Genomic DNA, 26963 nt, shown 5'->3' with positions numbered 1-26963 from the left:
ACTGTGGGAGGCTGCGTAGATCCAGAATCGGCCTGCAGACTCACTGCTAGAGAATGTGTTGATTGACCTATCTTCTATGAATCTGTCTAATCCTTTTAAAGAGTTATCTATATAGACTCTGTCTTTGGAAGACAATCTTACTCGGTCACGAGTGATCACCATGATGATGAAGACATAACCAGAAAATATAAAACCAACAACACTAAGTTCTAGAAAACTGTGACTGAATCCACCAAAGTGCAAGAGAGAAAGAAAAAGATAGTACTTAAACAGATGCTAATTAAGTTTACGTGGTAATATTTTAACTTTGAAAAATGTAATATCTTAGACCTATAATACAAAACCAACTTTTAAAATTAATGGTAAATGCTTTATTATTTTATTCTACAATCTTATTGTTGCATAAGGGTCACATCTATAGATGAAACTGAACTCTTCAACAAAGAATAAAGAGAGGACCCAACATAATTTATTTTGGATTTCAGCAATACTGTTCTGTAACCACAGCAACTGATTTGCCTGGTTTTCAATTACAACACTTCTGTTCAAAATTTTACATTTATTCAGATATCAGTGGTAAGGAAATAAAATGGAGCTATGTAATAAGTATTTTAAAAATGAAAATTTTTAGTCATTTATTAAATGATTCTGTAGAACAAAATGGTGGATTTCATTTTCTGAAGTTTAGACACCGAGTTCCAAACCTTCTAGCTCCTTTAGAAGGGCAGCCTCTTTCTGAATTTTCTCCAACTAGAATATATACACAAGGCACCATCAGATTTTACTTAAAACACACAATAAAATATTAAGCCAAGTATACAGTACAGTAAATTCTAACTTACAAATGTTCACTAATGTAATCCAGATGTTTCCCTAGTTTCCCACCCCTGCTACTTATGTGCGTACATGCGCACGCGCGCACATGCACACACAAATAAATGAAGCTTCTCTCCTGCTGGCAAGGAAAGGAAAACTTTAAAAAGATGGTAAGGAACTACAGTGATAGAGGCTTATAAAATAATGCATGGTTTAGAGCAGGCATGGGGAACCTTCAGCCCATTGTCCAGAAACAGACCACAGGCCTTCCCCATTCAGCCCTCCAGCCTCTCCCTATGCTGCAGAAAAGCAGTTATTGCTGTGCACTGAGAAAGGGGTTCCCTTCCACCGCACAGCAAAGAAAAGTAACAAACTGCCTGTGAAGGGAGAGATCACTCTCTACCTTCATGGGGAGTTTGCTGCCTGTCCATGCTGTGCAGTGAGAAAGGGAACCCTTGTCACCATGCAGCAGGGAAACGCGGATTTTCATCCCAATGATGGCATGCTGGATGAGGAGGATTAAACCTGCAATGGGAATGAAAATGTCCTACTTCCTCAGCTGATCTACATGGAACAGCTGAGAAGGGGGGCTGGGAAGCCCAGTGTCTGTGGGGTGTATGTGTATGGGATGGGGGAGTCCAGATCCCACCCACCACGTCCTCTAGCTAAGTCCACCACTGGCAGGTTGTCCACCCCTGGACTAGATGGTCTCTTGGCCTGATCCAGCAGGGCTCTACTTGTGTTAAGAACGCTGTAATTTCAAGAGTTCTACCCAGCTTGTGTGGCAGTGGGAGCCCTGTACATTCCAGAACTTTTCCATGACCTTTGTCTTTCATCCCATGTCATATGTTACAGCTTTAATAGGGACATACTGGAATATGTTTAGAGCCTTTATTTTAATTGTAACAGAAAACAGAGCTTACTGATTTCTCTATTCTGGCAATTTTGGTTGTTTTCAGAACAGGATAAAGATTGAATAGCCATTTCCGTACTTCGGAAATGGCTTCTGCTTGTGCACTGGAGTTTCCCTTCTACTTCTCCCCTGCTGCAGTGCCCCCCCAATCCCAAATCTGCTCTGGAGGGTGTCCCAACCTGCTGGAGCACATTTATTGGTCACACGGAGAGGCTGTAGGGGAGAGGGGGAATTCAACCTGCCAGGAGTGTCTGTTTCACTGGTGGAAGGACACCATTGGTTACAGTCCTTTAAGTGCTATACAAAACACAGTTAATAGAATCTATGAATGTTAGGCATACCTGGTTTTTCTCTAGTTGTTTGCCTGTAGCAGCTTGATCTTTCAGCTGTTCAATTGCTTTTAGTTTCTGTGGTGAAGAAAGCATGTTTAAGACAATGAAGAGGCAACAGACCTTTAAAACTTTCTGTGGCATAGGGGAGAGAAAAGAGCAAGCGTCCTTTACTTCTCTTTTAGGATTTGCCACAGACTCAGTGGTGCTCCTACAGTCCTTTCCAACACACATTATTCCCTCTAGAAAAAAGTGCAATGAGCTGCCCCACTCTGCTGGAAAGGAGCCAACGGTGCACTAGAGGAAACCAACACTTATGCAATGTCAATAGTGCTTGCTAGCATGATGAGTTTTCCGGGAATGGGGGAAATTTTAAAAAATATTAAAAATAGAAACAAAATGGCATCCAGAGCTGCTACAAGGCAACAGGTGGTCTATGAGAGCACCAGGAGGCATATAGATTGCTGCTGTGCACATGGATCCTTGGACTGGAGCCTGCTAGATGTAAAGCATTTTGTGCCATCACAGTAGTATAGAGTACTGGTCCAAATACGGACATGCGCACATTGTCCATCACTGGATCAGAGCAATTATACTTCTGATGCCCCACTATCTAAGCAAAAATGTGCATGTTTGCTTCACAATAGAAATGGCAATATGCTTTCCCAAAATACCTTTGCCTTACAACCCCTGTTGTAACCTGAGAAGAGAGGCGGCAAAGCCAAAACTTAACATCTTTCTAGAAGAACTTCAGAGTGTGGCATAGTTCATGGATACGGCCCAAGCAAGTGATTGAGAAGCCAGTCTCCCCAAGTTCCAGTTTATAGAGACACAGCTATTGCCATCAATGGCCCAGAAATGGCATACAGCCCAGATAACCCAAAGCAGTGTACATGATCCTCCTCCTCTCCATTTTATCCTCACAACAACCCTCTGAGATAGATTAGGCAGAGAGTCAGTGATTGGCCCAAAGTCACCCACTGAGCTTCCTGTCCAAGTGGGAACTTGAGCCTGGGTCTCAGTCCAACACTCTAATCACTACACCACATTGGCTCTCATCAAACGAAACCTTAGGTGAGGCATTTCAACTGCTCAGAATAGGAAAAAAAAACAAACATGCAGAAACTGGGAAACCCATGAATGATTTGTAGTCTAGGGAAAGGGGTGGGACCTGGGGAAGGCAGCATGGCCATCTGGGGAACCCCAGAAGGCTGAATTTGGTCCATAGGCCTCGGGTTCAACACCCCTGGTATCGGCAATACTGAACTAAACCAATGGTCAGTATAAAGAAACTTCCTTTGTTTCTTGAAGATAATAGCCAAGCCATTTCATCCTCTCTTTTGTGTGGACATATGCATTTCTTTCTTTCTTTCTTTCTCTTTCTTTCTTTCTTTCTTTCTTTCTTTCTCTTTCTCTTCTCTCTTTCTCTCTCTCTCTCTCACACACACGCACGCTCCTCTCCTTTTCTGTTATCTGCTATGTAGGCAAAGCAGCAAAAGCAGCCCAGGTGCATCTCCCTCCAACACTTAGAGCCAAACCACCAATGAAAACTAAAATGCAACCTTCAAACCAGATCAAAGGATTGGAGGAAGAACAGGGTGCTTAGAGTGTTTCACAACAGGTTGCATTCCCAGTCAAAACTGTTCCCTCAGCTGCAGTCCCACCCCATATTTTTTCCTCTGTGGGGAGTAAAGGAGCTGGAGATCTGACTGAAAAAACAACAACAACCAACAGGTATGAGATAATCACCCTTCCCTGTCCCTGATCTGATCAAATTTACAGGCCCCCGCAGTTCCATTTCAATTTTTAAAAAGTCATTGGGAAACTACACACAAATCTACCGTGTCTTGTCTAGTTTGGCACTCAACCTCACGAAGCTTCTCCTCTAGCCCTTCTTGCCAGCATTATTTTATCAACTTTGTGGTGGCTCAGATAGGAGACCACCAAAAGCTCTTAAAACTCTGTTTACTAGTAGCCACTATACCTTGTTTTTCTTACAGTAGGGGAGGGGCTGGAGGACGTGAGTTGACATGGGAACATGAGCTCTGCAGCCATGCAGGGAAGATACTGGCCCTTATTGTGCACCCACGGCTTCAGTAGTATCAGAAAGTAAAACAAAGAGAACGAACTTTAAATTGCCACTGTTCAACAAGATGACAGAAGGGACAGCTGTTGCATAGTGGGAAAAGGACCTTTTGCAAGCTTCTTCCCCACCTTTCTCAGATTCTTTATCTTCTTATCCACCTCAGGATCTCCTGATGTTACAGAGGGTGCTGTATCGTGAAGTGCATTCTGTACTGGTGGGGTTGGAGCCATTTCCTGGTTCCCTTCAGCTCTGGCCTCCTTTAAATAACAAAGTATATAGTGAGCTACAACAATAACTTTCAGATAGATGTAACCATTCCAAGGAGCATTTTTGTTAATCGCCGAAATGTTTTAAGCGTTCCAGATCTATTAATTCAGAACACTTGATGACAAATAAACAGACACCTTTAGCTCAGTTCTGTGCAAAATACTGGTAAACAAGTTTGTAAAATATGAACGCAACATTATGGTCAAGGGAATTAAAACACCAGCAATACCTGTTTAGCAACTTTCTTTGCCTCGTGCCTCCTTTGATTTTTGAGTGCTGTTTTAGATAATGGCTTATCACTAGTTTTCAACTGTGGTCTCATGTTCTGTGGTGGCTCGTCCTCATGCTAAGAAGAAGTGAGGCGGGGGGGCGGGGGAGAAAAGCAAATACAAAGAGGGAAAAAAGAGAGATCAAGCTGAAGAAAAGGCTGCCTGAGAATTTTTCCATATGTTGACTTCTGGCACCCAATAAAAGAGGCATTAGCTGTTTTACCTAATCTCTACTTACGGCCAAAACCATGAATTATGCAACCCCCAAAGAGAACATAACTTATTCCCATGTTAAGAACTTGTGTAAAAGCTGTGTAGATGACCACCTAGGACAAAATCTGCATACATTCTTTCATCAGAGCTTATCTGTTCTAGCAATCATCACATTCTGTATTCCCAGGGCTATTCTATTCTCTAGAATGCTGTCCAGAGGCTGGCAGTATAACTTGCCACACAAAGCAACCCTTTTGCAGGTGGTCAGGCTCTATAAGAAAGCCAACATCACTTAGTATGTTCTATATATTTTAAATTGTTTTATTGTGTGTTGTTTGGTTTTAATTTTTGTGAACCGCCCAGAGAGCTTCGGCTATTGGGCGGTATAGAAATGAAATGAATGAATGAATGAATGAATGAATAAATAAATAATAGTAGTTGCAGTTATGGAGTGTAAGTTTAGGCATCACTAATGAAACCCACAGAGAGATGCAACATTGAAGTGTGAAACCTCTCTCTCTCTCTCTCTCTCTCACACACACACACACACACACCTTTGAAAGCAAATGTTTAATTCCTTACATGTGCAACTTTTTACCCAACCATGGTTAAAATTTGGTAGAGTTGCCAAGGGACAGATAAAATTGATATGGGAGTCATATCTGTCCTATTACCAACCAGTTGGTAATCTCCAATCTATATGAGTGTCACAGGATTTCCTACAGGGAAGTCACTTCTGTGTAAGGCAAGTGTGTTAATATTTGAAATATCCCTTACAATAAAGACAGCCTGGAAAAACAGCCATCAGGATATATTTTTGCTTAATTTGTGTCTCAGGAGTTGCCCATTCTTTATCTACTTCTGGATTCTGTCTCAACTAATTCATCAACTCAGACTTGCAATTAGAGCTAAGTTAGAACACACTACTTCTAGCCACAATGGCAGAGGAGAAAAGTCTAAGGAATAACAAGATGAGTTTTTAAAACTTAAAAAAACTCATACAAGAACATGCATTTTTTCTTCATCGTACAACTCAGTTTTTAGAAAATCCCGTAATAAGCCAATTGATCCTTAGAGACTTAGCTTTCACATGCTATGCACATTAAAGGTTCAAATAAGTTTTCAATGATTCCCACCGACAAAACCAGTTCTGTTACTTTATCACAGATGGGTGGGACAGAATTTCATAATGAATCCCATTAACTGTGCTTATGCAATTAAATGAGAAATAGGACACTAGCAATGATGAATAGTGTCAGAGAAAACAACTCTTTCAGTGCTGGCAGTCTCAAATTATACTCTTTTTAAAAGAAAAACAAAACACAAAATAAATAGCTATGCTTACAAATCTACTTTTGAATATTCAAAAGAAAACTATGATATAAATGGCTTTACTAAAGAACCAGTGTATTGGTTCTCTCTTAGCCACAGTTAGTAGATGAGGAGCCAGCCACGGGACCACCTTCCTGCAACAAGTTCTCCTCTCCTGTATCAACTGTGGCACCTTACCTGAAAGCAAAGGAAATGCCCAGAGGAAGCACAGAGAATCTCAAGGAAATAAATTTAGGAAGTGGCCCTATGTCTGTGTAGGAAAAGTGAAGCAGCCTTAGCTTTGAGATGTAGAAGTGGTGACCCTAATATGTGAAGCGGCCCTACACTTCTGTGAACAAAAATTGTTAAAACATATAAAGCAGGCTTATAATCATGGATGGAACTGTGCTAGATAAGTATATCAGAGGTGTGTGTGTGTGTGTGTGTGTGTGTGTATATATATATATATATACACACACACACACACACACACACACACACACATATTATATACAAAGTATAAAAAGAAAAACACAGGATACCATGTGTGTTACAAACAATTTTCTTTTGAGGGGTCACATGCTTAAAAATCTTTAAAGGTAGAATTGCTTGTGCTTGATGCCTTACTAAACAATATATGCACCCTTTGGCAAATTCCTCATAAATAGCACTGATCCTGTATAAGACTTTTACTTACTGCTTATAAGAAGGTTCACACCTGTTTAGAAGTAATCCCCAAGGAATTCTTTGTACTACAATCACGGGGTGAAATGTAATTTACCATCAAGACTTCTGATTAGTTACCATCACTGCTCTTTAACTTTCCTTTTGCTCTCCTATCTAGGGTCCTTAACGTATTATTAGAGGGTTTTTCCTCTCCACTTTAAGATATGAGCATTCTGCAGAGAGTTCTTTTAATAAATCCCCATTAGTGTCAGAATTCATCAGGGATATGTTCATAACTGTATAATCCCCATGGGAAGGAGGAGTTCATAACCAGAATTTGTTTGTGCAAATGGCATGTCCTGCAAGCCATTCCTCTTCTGCCACACAACAAGCATCCTGCTCAATCATGGAATAAGTTCCTATGACAAAGGAAAATGGAGGATGAACACAGAGATGAGGGACTAGTGAAGAAAAGTCCAGTGCAGAACAACTCTAAGCATCTGGGGTGCAATTTGTGGAATTAAATCCTATGAAATTTGTTATCTCATTAAAGCAAGACAGCTACATGGTTTGACATGACCCTAACAAAATTATGGCTCTTCCACTGTTAAGCAATACAAAGAGACAGGCATGTTTATCCAGGTGCTGTATCAACAAGCCCTCCTACAATGTTAGCAGGTTTCTTTATTAAGGCTTATCCTATAGCCTGCCTTGCCCCAAAGGACTATTTCAGCAGAGAAGAGGATTCAGTTTCCATAGGATTAACTAAATTTAATGTGTGTTTTGGAAACGTATTAAGATATCATGACTGAAAGTATAACATTTTTTCAGGTGTCTGAATATCTTTGCATTAAAAATAAAGATGAAGAAAAAGAAGTTACCATATTTTTGGAGTACATTGTGCAACAGACCCATCTAGTTAAAAATATTTCCTTGAAAATATAGAGTTGGATCCAGACTTAGTCATACTTAGAGTAGATCCATTGAAACTAATGGGACTTAGGTTACTCATGAATAACTTAAACACCATTGATTTCAGTGGGTCTGCTCTAAGCATGACTAAGCGTGGATCCAACCCATAGAAATGAAGGAAGATTAGTTTGCTTATGCTCCCATTCTCCCCTTCTTTATAGCCTCTCATTTTTTTAAAAAAAGTCCACACCCTGATCTAACAGGAGAAGACACTTGTGCTTCATAAATATTTCATATAGCAGGTGTTTTTATAAACTGGGGTGGAGGATGGGGTGAAGAATCCAATCTAGGAGGTAGGGCTGCATCTCCAAACCCCCAGTTGAATTGTGTTCAACAGTGCAGATTACCTGTTCAGGTGGGAGAACAGAAGATTGGCTTTAGTACTGCCCCTTCCACCCTTTCCTAGAACAGAATAGGTATTTCACAGTAACATTCTACAATGGAGATAACTGTTACTTACAAGTTTAGAACTAGTTACAGGTTTGTTTCTCAGAGCTGGGGGTCTATAAGCTTGAGCAGGCTTTGGCTCATCCTTTGGAACTTTGCTCGGAACAGCCTGGTACATTACTGGCTTTGCTGGAAATACTCCGTCCAAAAATGGTTGCCAGGCAACTTGCCAAAGTTCTGAATTTTGCTGGACTTCATATCTGTATAGGACAGAGCCAGTATAATGCCAAATCTTGTATCCATTCCCAACTCGTAGCCTTGGAGAACATGTAGCAGTTACAATATGTTCCCCATCAGGGCACCATGCAAAATATGTAGAATCGGAGGCCTGCGGTTTGGAAATCAGTTTGTAGTTTTTAACATCCCACACGTCCAATTGTCCACTGAGATTCCCAAATCCAGCTAATACTAAGATATGTCCTTGGGGGCTGTAGTACGCAGCATTGTGTGGACCAGTCCCAAAGTCAAACACAGGATCACATTTGAGATTGAAGATGGTAGCTTTGGCAGGCATAAAACCATACACCACACAGAACTCTGTGGCATTGGGATTCCAAGTTGCATCATAAATAGGACCATTTTTCGCTAGAAGAAAAGAAAAACAGCCAGAGCTATAAAACAGTATCTACATTTTCCTGAGACAAAAACCACTGGTTATGATTTTGCAGAGCAATCACAAGCGATACTAACTTCTGGTAACAAGTGTGGGTAAAAGTTTCCCTAAGATAGCAAGTTTTTAGACCAAGTCACCACGGCTTATGACCCACCAAGGGGAAAAAAAGCCCTCCACCTATGGTATGGTTACTTGGCAGGGGCTTAGTAAATTCCTGATTTCGCTGCCTCACTGGGACTGCAAACAAAATAAACCAAAAACTTTTTTTAAAAACCTACTAAATACACAATGGTGTGCATTTGTGTGTTGATTGTTGAGCATTCACAGGCCCCAGTGCATGCCTGATGAGCTGTATTAGGCTTGGTAGGGCACAAGTTGTTCAGGCCTACATCAGACTGTAAATATTTTACTGTGATAGAGGTTAGCAATATTTCCCCAGTGTCTCCGCAGAAGCAGCATCTAGCGAGCAGCCTGGTCAGTGATGGGAGAAACTTCTGCCTCTTCAGTGGCAGCAACATCGCCCGAGCTCCTTTCAGCACCATTAGCTCTGAAAAAACTGCTCAGTGAGGGGGGCTGCCACTTTTTATTTAGTTAATTCATTAAAGTGAAAATGTTAAGTTACAGGTTAAAAGGTAGCCTCAGTAAGTTTGACAATGAGCAGAGACTTTGGAACTCAGGGCACCTGAAGGTCCAGCAACCTGCCCAGACATAGGGTTGGATCCAGACTTAGTCATACTTACAACAGACCCACTGAAATCATTAGGAATTAAGTTACTTATGATTAATTTAAGCCCCATTGACTTTGTGTCTGTAAGTATAATTAAGTCTGATTCAACCCATAATTAAGTAATCATATACTCAAGATGACAGATTTATTCTAGTTCTGCAATGTATATGATTTATTGAAACTTAATCAAATGAAAAGCATTGGGGGGGGCTTTAAAAATCCATTGACAACCCTAATTTCAACCAGTTTCTTTTCCCACTTCAAGGTTTTGTGAAAGAGCTCCTTACTTGGATTAGGTACTCCATCCTGTCCCCATCTCCTCTCTACGATGCAAACTTTCTGCTCAACTGTTACACACCTTACTCCAGCGGTCCCCAACCTTTTTGGCACCTGGGACCAGTTTAATTTTTCCACGGACCGGGTTGTTTTTTTTTCCGCTGGCGGACTTCCAGCTGCTGGGACACAAATGGCGTCCGCTATGCGGATGTCATTTGTGTCCCTATTCTTTGCAGTAATTGGCTACGTAAAGATTTACGTAGTCTATTACTTGTAGAACAGGGACGCAAATGGCGTCTGCTTAGTGGACGCCATTTGCATCCCAGCGGCCGGAAGTCCGCCAGCGGCCGGAGGCGGCCGGCAGCTCCGCAGACTCACCGCAGAGCAGAGCCAGACAGGATTCCGGGGGAGGGGGGGACAGATCGCCTCCCCCCCACCTCGGACCCAAGGTGAGGGGGTTTTGCACACCCCTGAGGCCCAGTAGCTGACAGGCAATGGACCGGCACCAGTCCGCAGCCCGGGGGTTGGGGATCCCTGCCTTACTCCATTTCAATTAACAGAAAAAACAAGTCATCTCCTTAAGCTTCCACAGAAACTTTATCAAATACAGGTTGGCAATTAAGAGTGAATACAGCAGATTAAATTTGTTTTCATAAAAGCCACAGGATTTTTAGCATGTAAGAATTCCTCATTTATAATGTGATCATCCAGAGATTTACTTACGCAGTTGCACAACAGCACTTTCCCCATTTGTTGCAATGTAATGCAGCGCCTGCTCTCCATAATAGGATGCTCCAGTTTTATCAACTTCTGTACTTGCTATAACAAGCACAGCGGTGGCTATTCAGATATAAACAAAAATTTGATTTTTTTTTAAAGCAAACTCCCCAATAATATCAATAGTTTAAGTTTTTGTAAGAAGATACTGCCACATATATGCAACCTCCAGGTTCCAAGAGCAGCGTGCCTGCAAGTAGAAGGTGAGCAACGATGGAGTGAGCTATTGCCTTCACATCCTACTTATGGGCTTTCCAGAGGCAGCTGGTTGGCCACTATGGGAAACAGCATGCTGGACTACATAGATCTCTGGTTCAATTCAGTAGGACTCTTATGTTCTTATACTCTGAAACCTCTTTTTCCCATTGAGCAATTTGTATACACTGAAGAATTGGCAGCCTGATCCCATCTCTGGTTTTATCTGCTGCAGCAAAGGATTCCAGCACATTTAAAGCATCATCCTTTAGCAAGGCAAATGTGTGTCTTTTTAAATGCACACCAGCCCTCATACTACACTGATTTGCCAGTTCCAAGCACATCAGCACTGTGGTCACTGTACTGGCTCTACCCTTTATTAGGGATGGGGGAGAATTTCTCCCTGAAACTTCGAGGGGCCGAGTGCCAACGTGTTCGGCCCCCCGAAGTAGTTTTGGGGAGAAATTCTCCGCCCCCCCGCCCCCCGCAGGGACGGGACTTACCTTTCCTGAATGTCCCTCCCGGCGGCGGGTCCCGGCGGCGGTTCGTCAGGTCTTTGACAGGGGCAGAGGCGGCAGCCGGTCTTTCGACCGGCTGCCGCTGCTGCCATTCCAATAAAAGTTAAAAAAAAAACACCCCCGTGATAGGCTACGTGACGATTAACGTAGCCTATCATGGCTAGATTTGCAAAGTCAGCCGTGATAGGCTACGTAAATCGTCACGTAGCCTATCACGGGTGACTTAAAAAAAAAAAAAAAAAGCGCATACGGCTAATGGCGGCCCCCATAGGGAGCCGCCATTCGCGTTCCTTATTTGGTCACTGTAGTCTATGTAAAGATTATGTAGACTACAGCGAAAATAAGGGCAACGCTATTTGCGTTGCCCTTATTTTCGCCGTAGTATACGTAAAGATTGAATACTACGGGGGGCCGCCTATGGGGGCCGCCCCGTATGGGGGCCGCCATTAGCCGTATGCGCTTTTTTTTTTCTTTTTTTTTTTAAGTCACCCGTGATAGGCTACGTGACGATTTACGTAGCCTATCACGGCTGACTTTGCAAATCTAGCCGTGATAGGCTACGTTAATCGTCACATAGCCTATCACAGGGGTGTTGTTTTTTTTTTTTACTTTTTATTTCGCGCCTCCTCCCCAGCCTGAATTTCGGCTGAGCGAGGCAGGAAGCCTCCCCCCCGGCCTGAATTTCGGCCGGGCGAGGCGGGAAGCCTCCCCCCCCGGCCTGAACTTCGGAGGGAGAAGCGAAGCGCTTCCCCTCCACCGCGAAGCAAGTTGCGAGACCAGGTAAGTGGCTTTCGTGCACCCCTACCCTTTATGCACTTGCTTCTTGATCTGTACACCTTATACCTAACTGGAGCACTGATGGTTCTAGTGCAAGTGCAGGAGCTAACTCACAGCAATAAAACAAGAGGTTCCCTTGCACGTATACCAGGAACCTAGCACTCCATTCTGCACATTAATCATTATGTGGCATTGCTAGATAATAAAACGCATCATTAAGCTCTTCTAAAAAGACTTTTAAAAATCTAAGTGATCCATAAAGGTGTGAAAAGGTAAAGGTGTCCCCAACCAGTCGTGTCCGACTCTAGGGTGCGGTACTCATCCCCATTTCTAAGCCGAAGAGCCAGCGCTGTCCGAAGACGCTTCCGTGGTCATGTGGCCGGCGTGACTGAACACCGAGGTGCACGGAACGCTGTTACCTTTCCCGCCGAGGCGGTACCTATTTATCTATTTGCAATTTCTTGCTTTCAAACTGCTAGGTTGGCAGAAGCTGGGACTGAAGACGGGAGCTCACTCCAACACGCAGCACTCGGGTCTCGAACTGCTGACCTGCCGACCTTCCAGTCTGAAGTTCAGCGTCTTAACCACTAAGCCACCGCGGCCCCTAAGTGATCCATAAATAACAGCAAATACATACATACATTTTCTTGGCAAGGCCTGCAAGAAGATAGCATCACTGGTCAAGGAATTACTTCTATGGTTGCATATATTGGGTAGTATCCTACTGGGACCGTGTGCTCCTGGGACCCACCACTCGTGCAACGGGGCTTTGGCACTTTCAAAAATACCCCGCAACAAGCAGAAACCCTTGTTTCTGGAATGAGGCACATCAGCAGAGCTCACAGAAGGGAGCTCGACTGACCTGTCCTGATCCAGAAACAAGCATTTCCACTCATTTCTGGGATTACTGTTAGAAGCACCAAAGCTCTGTTGCGCAAGTCGTGGATTCCACCAGCAGAATGGAATCAGCAGCAGCAGAGTGGCCCCATTGGATACTGGTCATTTTTACATCATCCTTTGTTGTTATAATTTGGAGCAACAACAAAACACCATACCAATATATTTTTAAAGCCAGAGAAGAACAGCAAGCAGAATATATCAGGAACCTCTCTAGTGCAAGTTCCACTGGAATGAATGGAAGATGTGCAAGAACTGTAAAATTCCCATTCACCGGCGGTCCAATCCTATGCATGTTTACTCAAAAGTAAGTTCTATTGTATTAAATTGAGCTTATTCCCAAGTAACTGTGCATAGGATCATTGTATGTTAGGGTTGCTGAAAATAGGATTGGTCTCATAGAATGGCTAGAAGCATAATGTTAATGCCAAAGTAAAAAAATGCCTTTAGCATTTGGGATTATGCAGACACATGTGTTGACTACATAGTCAGGTAACACAGAGAATCAATACACTCACAACATCACAAATGAAGATGGGGGGAGGGATGAAATTTGTTATACCTTTACTATTCCACAGCATTGTCACCTTATCAGCTTTAAAGAAACTCTTGTTGGCTAATGCAGATTGCGGGCCTCCGAAGTTAGGGTACTGGTAGAGCCTTACGAAAGACGGAGCTCCTTTGCTTCCAGGAACATAGACAGCAACCTGTGTTAATAACATTTTGTTGATTTAATAATGCAGCTGTCAACAGCAACACAAAGACAGAAGTGGAAGAATTTCTGGAACATTTTAATCCCCTTGAAATCAAAATTGTGGAAGAAAAAAATAAAAAGGAGGCACCTTGGTCGTCTGATCTCCTGGTGATAACACAAAATCGGTGACTTTTTGCAAGTGAAGCTTATTTGCAATTGTACCTGCAAAATAACAATTTCACTCAGATTAATAATGTTGTGTGTTTATGAGCCTATTCTAGTGATGAACCACTTCAGGATTTGTTCAATGAGAAGAACCATTTGTTCAATGGTTTATAGAAGTTGCCAATACTACTACTACTAATACTAGTAAAAAACACACATATCAGGTTGTATCCAATACTAGCAGAATAGATTTCCCCTCCCCCATACAGCTCCCCAAATCTGCTCTGGAGGTTTGGGGGATCCTCCACAGCAGTTCTGGGGTGCGTGTGGGAGGCTGTTGGGGTGAGGAGAAGACAGGGAAGTCCTGTTGCGCAAGCAGACTTTCACTTGCATGAGGGTTGAATCGAACCCACAAATTGAAAAGCGAATACTTGACCCGGCAGAACAATCACCTTAAAATAGGGTCTCAATAAGACTATATATACTTTGTGTAGGATTCAAGTGTGATAAAATGAACAATTTGTTTATAATTCAAATGCATTACAGAAACATGGCATACTTTTTACAAATCCTAAAGCTTTTTCAGCCAAATTGGCTATATTTTAGTGACCACTTTCATAAATAAAAGCTCAGGCAAACAAATTCAGCTGCAGCTCAAAGCAATCCCTCAACTTACGCCAAGGCCAATGTTCTACCCCCCTCAACTTTGCTATGTCTTTGAATAAGCAGTCTTTACTTTCTGATGATTCAAGAGCTCCAGTCTTAACAGTCCCTTTTGAATATCTATGGCAGCCTTCCCCAACCTGGTCCCCCCCAGATGTTTTGAATGACAACCCCCAACATTCCCAAATAATGACCAGGCTGGCTGGGGCTGACAGGAGTTGAAGTCCAGAACATCTGGTGGAAAACCCAGGGTCATCCTATGAAGCTGATTGGTGGGAGATTCAGGACAGATAAAAGGAAGAACTTCTTCACACAGTGTATAAACTATGGAATTCGCTACAAGATGTAGTGATGGACATCAATTGGGATGGCTTCAAAAGGGGATTGGAGGATTCATGGAGGATAAGGCTATCCTCCATGGAGGATAAGGTTATCAATGGTTACTAGTCCTAATGGCTATATGCTATCTCCAGTAGCAGAGGCAGTATGCCTACGCACACCAGTTACTGCAGAACATGAGCGGGAGGGTGCTGTTCCAGTCATGTCCTGCTTGGGGCTTCCTGTGGGCAGCTGGTTGGCCACTGTGTGAACAGAATGCTGGACTAGATGGACCCCGGGTCTGATCCAACATGGCTCTTATGTTCTAATGGGAGGCTGATCTATGGTGATGAGATTCTGCCTCTTAAATGCCCTCACATTTCCCAAATGGCAAACAGCTTCCTCTGTTAACACTGAACTTAAACACTAGAAGAAACTCAGTCCTACCTTTGGGCATGATGCACTACTGCTGATGCAGACCCCTCCAGCAGGCAACCAAGCACTGACGAATCCCAGGCGCATCTGGGCACTGCTCCTTTCAGCAGTTGGACATCTTTGGCAAACACTGTTGTGATGCCTTCCCCATCCTGTTGTCTTCCAGATGTCTTGGACTGCAACATCAATTGTTCCCAGCCAGCATGGCCATTGGTCACCCATGATGGTGTTGTGGTCCAACACATCTGGAGACCACCAGGTTGGGGAAGGCTGGGTTACAGCATCTGCAACAGCTCCACTCAGATGCAGTGGCAGCCTCAGTGCTGGCAAGGGGAAACATCAGCGTGATGCTGATGGGGTGAAGTAGCAGCTTCTCCCATCTGCTTCTGTCACATTCAGGTTGCAATCCTATGCACATTTGCCCGGGAGAAAGCTCCATTGAATATAGTTGGACTCTGTTCCAAGTAAACATGCAAAGAATTGCTCTCTTGCAGAGCAATCCTATGAATATCTACTCAGAAATAAGTCCGATTGAAGTAAATTAATCTTACTCCCAGGAAACTGGGTATATGATTGCAGCCTTAGTTGAATTTTTTGCATCATTATCCTCCATATATTCCTGGCTGAGCCACCCGAGTAATTAGTTCACCTACCTACCTGGCATTGTTGCCCTCTAAGGATGATTCTCTAATAACAATTTCCGAACCATTTCCAATTTTACTTGTGCTTCACCAAGTAAAACTTAAGCGTAAGACAAAGTGAATTTCATATTATTGAATGGAACTTTACAATTGTATGAGAGTGTATCAGAGTGCTGAAGAAATGCTACAGTTCCTCGGAAGTGGACACCTGCAATAACCTGAGCAGCTCAAAACGCAAGAGAAACTATGGGGAAAAAAAGACTAAAAGGGAAAGCTTATTTGGGGAACAAGGAAGGACTTGCATACTGAAGTTGTTGTTTTCAAAGAAGTGTAGTTCATTGTTAACGCTCCTGGCACATACGCTTTCATCATCTGACCAGCAAGGACACCTAATGATTAGAGGAGAGGTGGAGAGGAATGATAATATTAAAATCTGAGAAAAACACCTGCTAGCTTGAGTTTAAGAACATTATTCCAAAACCTTAAAATGTAGATCTTTGGCTTGAACATAATTAACACTTATTAAAATTATAACAAAATATTGTGTGTGTGTATTTTACTGGTGGTATTTTTCACCTACCCCCACTGCCACTGTTTTTTACCATTACTTAAAATACAACTGAGTTTTCCATGTTACAAACTGCACAACTAAATCATATTCTGCAACTCAGTACCCAAGTTGTGCATTTTCAAATCACATTTCGTAAATAATAAATCCTCTAAATGCTACTTACCAATTCTGCATCTTTTTCTGGATGAATGATTTTACGCACTTCCCAGTTTTCACATCAAAGACTTGAAGGTTGGGCATCCCTGCTGCACCATCTTTTGCAGCTGCAACGACATACATATATTGCAGTAGCCTCCAAAATCACCTCTAGGCCTCCTACCCTGCCTTATGCTATCCTGACTGTGTGCTCAGTTAACATATTTTGTTCACTACCTTAATGACCATTCAAGAGACTGACGTACATGAACAAGGAAGGAGGCTGCTCCTTTTAGTATAAGCTGACACTGATCCCATTTCTCCAGGTATGAACAATTATTTCCCTTTAAAAAAATACTACCTAAAACAGGTTTTGCACCCTAAACCAAAATTCCCAGTCCCTGCCACTCTTTAGAGATGTAATGTAATGTTCAACATCTACATGAAACCACTGAGTGTGGTCATCCAGAGTTTTGGGGCATGTTGTCATCACTATGTTGATGACACACAGCTCTATTTCTCCTTTTCATCTTCTTCAGGTGAGGCTGTGGATGTGCTGAATCAGTGCCTGTCTGTGATAATGAACTGGATGAGGGCTAATACACTGAAACTCAATCCAGACAAGACTGAGATGCTGTTGGTGGGTGGTTCTGCTGAATGGATGGAGGGTGCTCGACCTGTTCTGGATGGGGCTGCACTCCCCCCTGAAGGAGCAGGTCTGTAGCTTGGGCATTCTCTTGGAACCATCTTTGTCACTTGAGGCTCAGGTGGCCTCAGTGGCACGGAGTGCCTTCTACCAACTCTGGTTGGTGGCCCAGCTATGCCCCTGTCTGGACAGGGATAACCTGGCTTCAGTTGTCTATGCTCTGGTAACCTCCAAGTTAGATTACTGCAATGCAATCTATGTGGGGCTGCCTTTGAAGATGGTTTGGAAGCTGCAGCAAAATGCAGCGGCCAGATTGTTAACAGGGAAAAGAAGGTTTGAACATATAAGACCAACTCTGGCCTGCTTGCACTGGCTGCCAATATGCTTCCGAGCTCAATTCAAAGTGCTGGTTTTAACCTATAAAGCCCTACATGGCTTGGGATCGCAATACCTGACGGCATGCCTCTCCCAAAATGAACCTACCCGTACACTACATTCAGCATATAAGGCCCTCCAAGTGCCTCCTCCAAGGGAAGCTCAGAAGGCAGCAACGAGGGAGAGGGCCTTCTCAGTGGTGGCCCCCCCATCTGTGGAACAAGCTCCCCGATGAGGTCCGCTTGGTGCCAACATTATCTTCTCAGTGCCAGGTTAAGACCTACCTCTTTCCCCAGGCATTTGGCAGTACATGATGAGTTTTAATCGGTTCTGGATGTGTCTTTAGTTATGTCTGATAGTTCAATGTTGTTTTTAATTATATGTTGCTTGTGTATATTGTGTGCTTTTTTGTAAATGACTTTTAAACTTTTTATATTGTATTTAATGTTTTAACTTTTGTAAACCGCCCAGAGACCTTTGGCTATGGGGTGGCACAGAAATGCAATAACTAATAATAATAATGATGATGCACACTTTCCCTATCAGATACATTTTCCTTCTGATGTCAAACCTGCACTGGAAATGCATATTTTTGGCACAAGTCACTCCATTATTTGCTTGACTTCATGTGCAACTACTTGTTCTGAGAGCATCAAACAGCGATGCACTTATTCTACACTGGTGGGCCAATCTAGATGGGATATGGGAGATGTATCACTGGATCTCCCAACATCATTTCCTTTTCCTAAAAGCGGCCAAAGGGGAAATGGGATCAGTGCTTTGGCACTGGAGGGATTTTTTAAAAACTTTGTGCCCTGTGCTGTTTCCCAGACTTAAATGCCTGGGGGAGGAGAGATTAACTATTATTAGCTGTGGGAAGGGTAGGAAGAAACAAGCACACTATATGTACCTTTCTTTCCTCCCCTCCCCCGCAACTGATCTAATCCCCCATCTGGCCCTGATCTATCCCCTCCCCCATAGCCATTTGGGCAAGAAAATGATATCGTGTCTAGTTTGGCCCTAAAAGGCTTGGATTGAGCATAGCTTGATTTTAGTTGGGGCAGGCATGATGTGTGGATGGGCTTGACTTTTGTTGGAGAGTGTGAACATGATGACATTTTGGTCACAATATGATTCTCTGTTCTTTCTGTTGGTATTACATTACAGAACATTACATTACAGAACAAAGAAAAAAATAAGGAAAAAAGGCAAGTCCCAGTCCTGAGGAGCTTGCAATCTAAATTCATCATTGAGAGGCATAGCAATGGGAGATAAGAAGAGAGACAGCCAGGGGTAATGCACACAAATTATTTTGATGCTTCAGAAGGAAGCACTCTCCCTTTTGTTCTTCTGTATTCTTACATTTCCCAGTACACAAAGAGATAGAGTAGGGGTGGGCAACCTGTGCCCCCCTTTTGTTGTTGGATTACCCTAGCCAGCATAACCAAAGGTGAGGGATAATGGGAGTTGCAGTCCAACAACATCTGGAGGGCCACAAGTTGCCCACCCTGAAAAAGAGTCTTCATGAGTATTCTACTGCTCAAATCAAGTATGGCTGCAGCATGTTTAGAGTGTAGTTAACTGGAGCAGATTTCTGAAGTACTCACTTGTGTAGGGCTGCCATGCTACCAGGATATTGTTCTTTGGAGAGAATTCAAGGCAAACTGTCTTTGGCAGATCAAGAGAACACAGCACATTGCAGCTGATGACATTCACGATGTTTACTCTGGAACCAAAAGAGGTCACTTGAACAAAGCTCGATTACAGTGGTTAATTAATAGCCAGTTTAAACAGTTCAGTCCTAAATCTGCTTAATTTTGAACCACCTAACAGAAAATAAAACTATTTTAACATTTACGTTAACATTCAATATTTCACCAATAGAATATTTCAGAAAACATCAGAAAAATGAATTAGAATATTGCTCAGTGAATAATCACTGAGCGCCAAGCCTACAGATACTTGTCTGCACACATTTGACTAGCAAGTCCTTGAGACAGAAGGCATGCAAAGGTCACATTTCAACTGACTTTATGACAACATCTTTCCTTTGAAGGTCTGTTACATAAAAACATAAGAGCCATGCTGGATCAGACCAAGGGTTTATGTAGTACTGCATTCTGTTCGCACACTGGACAACCAGCTGCCTGTAGGTAACCTACAAGTTGGCCCTTCCCACACTACAAGCAGTTGGTTGTGAGAGGCATACTGCCTCTGATACTGGTGGTAGCATATGACTTGCAGCTATTAATAGCCTTCTCCTCCATGAAGTTGTCTAACCCCCTTTTAAAGCAATCCAAATTGGTGACCATTACTACATGTTGCTGTACCAAATTCCATAGTTTAACTATGTACAGTGTAAAGAAGTACTTCCTTTTATCTGTCCTGAATCTCCCACCAATCAGCTTCATGGATGACCCTGGGTTCTAGTATGAGAACCCAGGAAGGAGAAAATGAGAGGGAGAAAATGTCTCCCTACCACATGGCACTTCCTCCCTCTCTCTCTCTCTGTCTGTCTGTCTCTCTCACACACACAGACACCCACCCCACTTTGCCCCATATATATATACACATATGGTGCTGGTGACACTGGAAGACTAAAACAGTAACAGGCCGATTGAGACTTTATAGGTTTGTGAATACCTGCGTGTATCAAATAACGCCCCAAGAACAACAAAACACCATTTAAATAACATCTTTGTGGTCAATCCACTAATACAAAACAGGAATCAAGATAAAATATATCTATTCATTCAACCTGAAAGCTACAAAATTACACTCACGAATGCCCATTTATTTCAATAATGCCAAGCTTGACTGGGTGGACAATAAAAGTTTCCTAGGCTGCAACACTACTGATCCAATCATGCCCTCCAGCAAGGAACACACAAGACAGGTATAAGCAGACATTAGTATTGGTAAAGCTATGACCCAGGCTACTGTTTGCCTGGAATAAGTTTCCACTCAAAATGAAGTTACTTCTGACTGAACATACCTACTGAACATATCTATAAATGCACTGTCAGTGACTCAACCAACTCTAGTTGCAATCCTATGAACACTTACTCAGATGCAAGCCCCACGGAAGACAGTGGAACTTATTTCTGACTAAACGTGCACTGGATCAGGCTGCACATGACAAAGACAGGCCGCGCTTAGTTAGGAATGCTTCCAAACCACAGACCAGGTCCAGATCTGTGCTCAGTGGAGTTCCACTGGTGATGTAGAAACGGGGTGGATGGCAATTGTCTCTCGCTTATCCCCTGCATCTCTCAGCACTACCTCCACTGCAATTAAGGAAGGTGGGGGACCCTCCAGAACAGTGTGAGAAGTGGCAATAAGGGCCACAGGGGAAATTGGAGAAGATCTCCACACTGCTCTCTTCCTCCAGCAGGAAGCTTCCACTGGATCCTGGGTCCTTCCCCTAATGAAAAAAGCCCTTCCATTCACCAAGAGGCAAGTCTGGATCTAACCCACTCTGAGTACTCAGAGTGATTCCAAGAACTTGATAATGGATCTCTGTGTTTTTCCATTTTCTACAACGTTAACCAAGAGAGTACTGTTAAACAACAGACCCAAGTGTGAGGCCTAAGCTGAGAATGCGTGCCTTTAAAAATCATGTAACAAGGAGAAACCAAATGGAAACCACCTGGGCCACATTATATTAGCCTGCTTGCAGGCTGTAGCATACAAAGTACTTTCCTGCTGGAAGGAATAACTAACTTTTAAAAATCTAGAATATTGCTCATGCCATTTCATGTACATGCTTTACACATGATTCAATATATGTTCCCAAACATAACAAATATTTTTGAAAGGCAGAAGTTGTACTGACTGTTCTCCATTGCACCAAGCAAAAAGGTTGCCATTTTTACTGAAAGCAAGAACTTTACAGTTTTTTCCAGACTCCCTGAAAAAAAAAACAAAATAAAATTTCCATTATAATTTAAATATACAACATAAAACAAGAAGAAAAATATTAATTGAATGAGTTGCTGAATATCACTAAAACATTTGTGGTACAACAAAACATTTGCCATTACTGTGATGTTAAACATTACTGAAACAAACAATAAAAGTTATAGCTGACAGAAATAAACTAGAGGCTTTAATCCCACCCATTTTCTAAATCCCTGAGGGTGCAATTCTAAGGCTGGCCAAAAGCCAGCTGAGGCACTGCTAAATGCACCGTAAGTGCTCCTTCACTGGCACAGAGGGAGTCTCTCTGGCAGGATGGCACTTACACGGTCAGAGGGCCCCCAGTATGCCCCCAGAGAGCTCTGTGCGCACAAGTGTTCCACTGGTGATGGGGAGGAAGACAAGGTGTATCAGGAGCATGCAAGGATCCACAGGTTCCTATGGCCCCTTGCCCCCCTGACAAACCCCCACCCCCAACTACGCCAGTCCTGGGGCTGGCAAAACGATTCTCCCCCCGCCCCCGCAACAACAATGGGAGGGAAAATAAAAGAACAACAATTTAAAGAGCCACCCCCTTCCATCTCCTGCCCTGGCTGCAGTGAGTCCAAACTTTAAAAGAATGTCCCAGATTTTTCTTGGAGTACTGGACAAATCAAAAGGGTCACTCATCTGGGTGACCTGCAACTACTGTAACCATGCCCCCTCCCAATGTTAGGGAGAGACCGACACATGTTCAGATTTTCTAGGAATGAGGGTGACTTGAGCGATACCTGTACCAAATTTCAGCTCTTTTAGAAAGTACCATATCCATTTCAAGGAAGAATCTGAGTCTCTAGTTTTGAGGGGGTGGGAAGCTATACAGATTTTTCTAGCAATGAAGATCTCTTAAACTATGCATGCAGCAAATTTTAGGAGTCTAAACTGACAAGCAATTTCAATAACTTTGTAAGTCAGTGATGCTCACGCATCTTTTACCACTCCTTTCAAATGATGCCTCCATAGCACCATCCAGTGACAGCCAATCCTTTAAGCCAGAGGTAGACAACCTTGTGCCTTTTGGACTACACATCCCAGATTCTATCACCACTGGCCATGCTGCTGGGGTTGATGGGACTTGCAATTCAAAACACTGGGAGGGCACCATGTTGCCTACCCCTCCTGTAAGCTATGAGAAGAGTGTCTACATGTAGTTTAAGGACTGAGGCAGGGACTGACAGTGGAGGACCTGGGCCCTTAGGCATTTTCCAAGTACAATCAACACCTCCTCACCCCTGAAGCAAATGGGTCTCAGGGTCCTTACATATTACATGACATGAGGGTATGCATCCAAATGCACACCCCTGTGCAGCTAGGCTAGCCATACTGCATTAGTTTTAAAGAATGTGCAGTCAGACCATCTGAAAGGCATATTTGGCACAACACTATGCATGTACACCATTTACAGTCAGGTCTGCATCCAAGTGAGGATGTTGTTTACCTACACTGCACATACCCTCCCCCAATCCAAGTTTGATCATGTGTGAAAATGTCTCATTTTCAGACTTTTCTAATATTCAGAGTGTCTTAGACTACTCACACTAGCTAGAGAACTGGAATTTAGTGTACACATAGTCCAAGACACCCTGATTACTAGAAAAGTCTGGAAGTTGGAATTTTTCCACATAGTTGAAGACGCTGAACTGCAGACTGGAAGGTCGGCAGGTCAGCAGTTCGAGACCCGAGTGCTGCATGACGGAGTGAGCTCCCGTCTTCAGTCTCAGCTTCTGCCAGCCTAGCAGTTCGAAAGCAAGAAATTGCAAGTAGATAAATAGGTACCGCCTTGGCGGGAAAGGTAACAGCGTTCCGTGCATCTCGGTGTTCAGTCATGCTGGCCACATGACCACAGAAGCGTCTTCGGACAGCGCTGCCTCTTTGGCTTAGAAACGGGGATGAGCACCGCACCCTAGAGTTGGACACGACTGGTTGGGGACACCTTTACCTTTATTTCAAGTAGCAGCCAGGAACATACATCCATGTTTACAGAATGCATGTTCTACTTCACAGTGCATCAATACATTCAGTCCCCAGTTTAGTTCCTGATGATCATCTGAATAGAAATGTATCAATTAGATATAACATTAACACTTAATGAAGCTGAAAAGTGAATTACCTTGGAAAGTTTGTATTCTCTGTGAAGTGGGGTGGCCCATTCACCATACAGAGTCCTTCAGATCCTCGCACTAGCAAAAATATAATAGCATTTATTCATTTAAGGAATTAATCCTCAAATTCATGTAACAGACAAAGGCCTGGTTTAGACGATCATATCTCAGCTTAATAAGATATGGACATACCTTTTGCCTGCACACACAGTCTTCACTCCTCAAGCAATCAAACCAGCAACCATCTAATTAATCACTGTTTCCCATTTTGTCTGAACTAGGATTATGATTACCAGCTTTGGAACAAGCTTTAAGATCCTGGCTTGCTTTGCAGCTGATCATAGTTTTCCAGTTAGAGGCCTCTTGGTCTGAATGCTTGTACCACAAAGGAAGGAGCAAAGGAGCTGTGTGCTTATTAAGGGGCTTATTAAGCCGAGATGTGATTGTCTGACTGGGACCAAAGTTTGAAGCCTGTATACTTGTACCTTTGCAGAAGAATGGCAAAGCCTACACTGAGAGTTATAATTGCTGCTCAAGCATGGAACAATCAAAGTCTAGGGGGCCAACTTGTATACTGGCCCTGCTCCTGCTCCTTTTACACAGGCAAAGAACTGAACAGGAAAGGATTGTGGCTACGGTTGAAAATGTGCACATATTTTCCTGTAAGCTCTATTGAACTCAATGGGACTTACTTCTGAGTAAACTTGCAGCAGCCTGCTGGGGGCTGACGGAAGAGGGTGTAGAGTTCCATCCCTCCTCTGCCAACCTGTTCACTCAGCTGCATGGAATTGCATATATTCTGCAGGCAATTCGTGGTTGCCTATGTCTACCAGGCTAGCAATTAAATACAAGGCTGGACTTTCCTTTGCAAAGCAAACCACTCCAGATTGGGGAAACATCTGTTCTAGCCAACACATACTTCCACTCACACTCCTGCTGGAGATTTCCCAGCCACACAAGGAACTGCTACTGTAACTGCTCAAATTAGCACTGCACTGTGCTACCACCAAAATGCCTGTGGAGTTGCGTATTTATTTATTTTATTTAGATCATTACACATTGCCCTTCTGTTGCAATCACAATGCTCAGAGCTGTGTACAACAAAAAACCACAAAACATTATAAAATTATGTTATAAAACCTAAAAAACAAGGGATTAGCTATTAAAACTACTCAACCTGACAGTCCAGTTACTTTCCAGAACAAAAATGTTCTGACCAGACAACAGAAGTTCAAGAGAGAGGGGGCAAATGAGCTTCTCTTGAGAAAGGAAATGGGAGAGATCACCACAGAAAAGACCCCCTCCCACATCCTGCATTCTGAATCAGCTGAAGTTTCCAGAGATTTTTTCAAAGGCAGCCTTCACATACAACACATTGCAGCAATATGCAGCTGGCACACCAACCTAAGCCAAGTAAAAGCACCCCTGGCTTCAGCTGCTACCTGAGTATGCAGGAGCAAAACTAGATCCAGACTATGACCCCTCTTTTTCAAGAGGTGTACTACCCCATCCAAAACAGGCTGGTACCCCAACTAAAACAGAACCCATATCCCAAGATCATACACCAGAAACACCTGTTGTCCTCTCAGCTTCAATTTGCTAGCCCTCATCTACCCTATTACCATCTCCAAGCATTGATTCAGAACCTCCGTCTGATTCTTTGGAATCAGATGGAGAGACAGAGCTGTGAGTCATCTGCACACTACTGTCAAAACAGTCGAAGTCTCCACACAACCTCTCCCAGTGGCTTTACACAGATGTTAAAAAGCATGGAGGAGAGGCTGGGTGTATGGCAATTTGTTCATCTTAGAATTTCTAATTCAGTCCAAATTGAACTCCAAAATAATTGTGATTTTATCCTGGGATTTCCTTCCTAGTCAGGCCACAAAGAAAAATTTTGCTCACTAAGGAGCTCCTATCCTCAAACCCTTCATTCAATGAGAAATTCTTTTAGCAAACTCTAAACTGTAATTGTAAATAGTTTTTACCATTAGTAGGGTTACCAGGCTACAATCCAGATATGCTGACTTTCCCTTTAAAAGCTACAAGGCTGCCCAGGGCAGAACAGGTGTCCTCCTTGCTACAGCAGGTGGAGGGGGGGGGCAGCAGAAAAACCCAACCAAGAACTGAGGCAGGAGAAGCTACACTGTCTCTTTCCTACTCATACATTTTAAAAGGTAACACAACATAGCCAGTTTTCAACATGGCAACCCTAGTAGGGTAATCAGATACAACAGAGGAGAGGGTTCCTACACCTTTAATAATAGGGCAGCATATGGAATTTAAGGAGGTGCCACTTTTCCACCTCCGCAGCACTATCAAATGACAAGCATTATCTACCAAAGTCTTCACTTCTACAATATTATAAACAATATAAATAAGCAGCTGTCTTCGACTGCTTTCAGATTTATATGCAAGTAATCTACCAGAGTATTTTTACAACACAAACCGAAGTCCAGTGGTGCAATCATTGCCCAACCCACATCTACCTTCGGAGAGTCAATGTGGAGCCTGGAACTAACATCTCCAGATGAGGTTCAAAGGGAAGAAGGTGGGATTGCTTCCCACCAAGTAAAGTTGCAATCCTATCCACACTGACTTTGGTCTAAGTCCCATTCAATTCTAGCTTCGATTAAAATACATGTAAGATTGGGCTCTACAGCAACCAGACGTAAGGCTCTCTCACAGACACAAATGTATACACTCTCGAAAGACAACATTAATTAGTGGGCGGATTAGAAGTGTACTAAGGGCTCAACCCTATGCATGTTTAGACAGAGAAAAGGCCTACAACTCCCAGCATTCCCCAGCCAGCATGGCTGACTAGGGAATGCTGGGAGTTGTAGGACGTTTTTCCTGTCTAAACACGCGTAGGATTGCGCTTTAAACCATGTGCTTTACGACCTTTCCCCCCAAAACGTTTAGAAACGCTTCGCGCACACTACAGAACTTTTTGCCCATAAACGTCACCCGCACGAGGCTGGAACCCACCGCCCGAAGGGCAAAGTAATGGCTCTCTGGAAAGCGCCCCAAGGTAATGACACTCTCGAGAATAACTCCGCGTCACAACCACCAGAACGCGCAATACCTCACGGGGGTGGGGGGGATTCACGCATTGGTTCGCCCTGAACCCACCTGCCAAGAGCGGCGTGGGAGGCGCCATCTTGAGCCGGACCCGACACTTCTTCTTCC

The 26963-nt window shown here is 43.1% G+C and overlaps 1 protein-coding gene across 3 annotated transcripts; it reads right to left on the bottom strand.

The window, feature by feature from the left end:
- Nucleotides 1-283: 283 nt before the first annotated feature.
- Nucleotides 284-26963, bottom strand: EIF2A (eukaryotic translation initiation factor 2A). Of its 3 annotated transcripts, none has more exons than XM_084847280.1 (14): nucleotides 26860-26963; nucleotides 23780-23849; nucleotides 21548-21622; nucleotides 19320-19438; nucleotides 16720-16819; nucleotides 16292-16374; nucleotides 13912-13985; nucleotides 13632-13776; nucleotides 10629-10745; nucleotides 8303-8874; nucleotides 4641-4757; nucleotides 4273-4401; nucleotides 2071-2136; nucleotides 284-750 (listed from the first exon to the last, which is right to left on the bottom strand). In XM_084847280.1, the coding sequence occupies exons 2-14, from the start codon at nucleotides 23824-23826 to the stop codon at nucleotides 685-687; spliced, it is 1710 nt and encodes a 569-aa protein (XP_084703406.1). In that variant the 5' UTR covers nucleotides 23827-23849; nucleotides 26860-26963; the 3' UTR covers nucleotides 284-684. The 3 variants fall into 3 exon arrangements, with proteins under 3 accessions (XP_084703406.1, XP_084703408.1, XP_084703405.1); XM_084847282.1 differs by having other exon boundaries at nucleotides 23446-23849; nucleotides 26907-26963; XM_084847279.1 differs by having other exon boundaries at nucleotides 26907-26963.

This window comes from Heloderma suspectum, chromosome 3, assembly GCF_057233095.1.
Source record: "Heloderma suspectum isolate Gila_16-S chromosome 3, 16-S_ref, whole genome shotgun sequence".
Taxonomy (NCBI): Eukaryota; Metazoa; Chordata; class Lepidosauria; order Squamata; family Helodermatidae; genus Heloderma; species Heloderma suspectum.
This window is presented reverse-complemented; position numbering and strand designations above follow the sequence as displayed.

Coding starts and splice junctions, on each gene's coding strand:
- EIF2A (XM_084847279.1), bottom strand. CDS start 26,934: ATGGCGCCTCCCACGCCGCTCTTGGCAG. Junction 8,875..10,628: donor AAGTGCTGTTGTGCAACTGC/GTAAGTAAATCT, acceptor CTTTTCTTCTAG/CGAAAAATGGTCCTATTTAT. Junction 4,402..4,640: donor CAAAGAAAGTTGCTAAACAG/GTATTGCTGGTG, acceptor TGTTATTTAAAG/GAGGCCAGAGCTGAAGGGAA.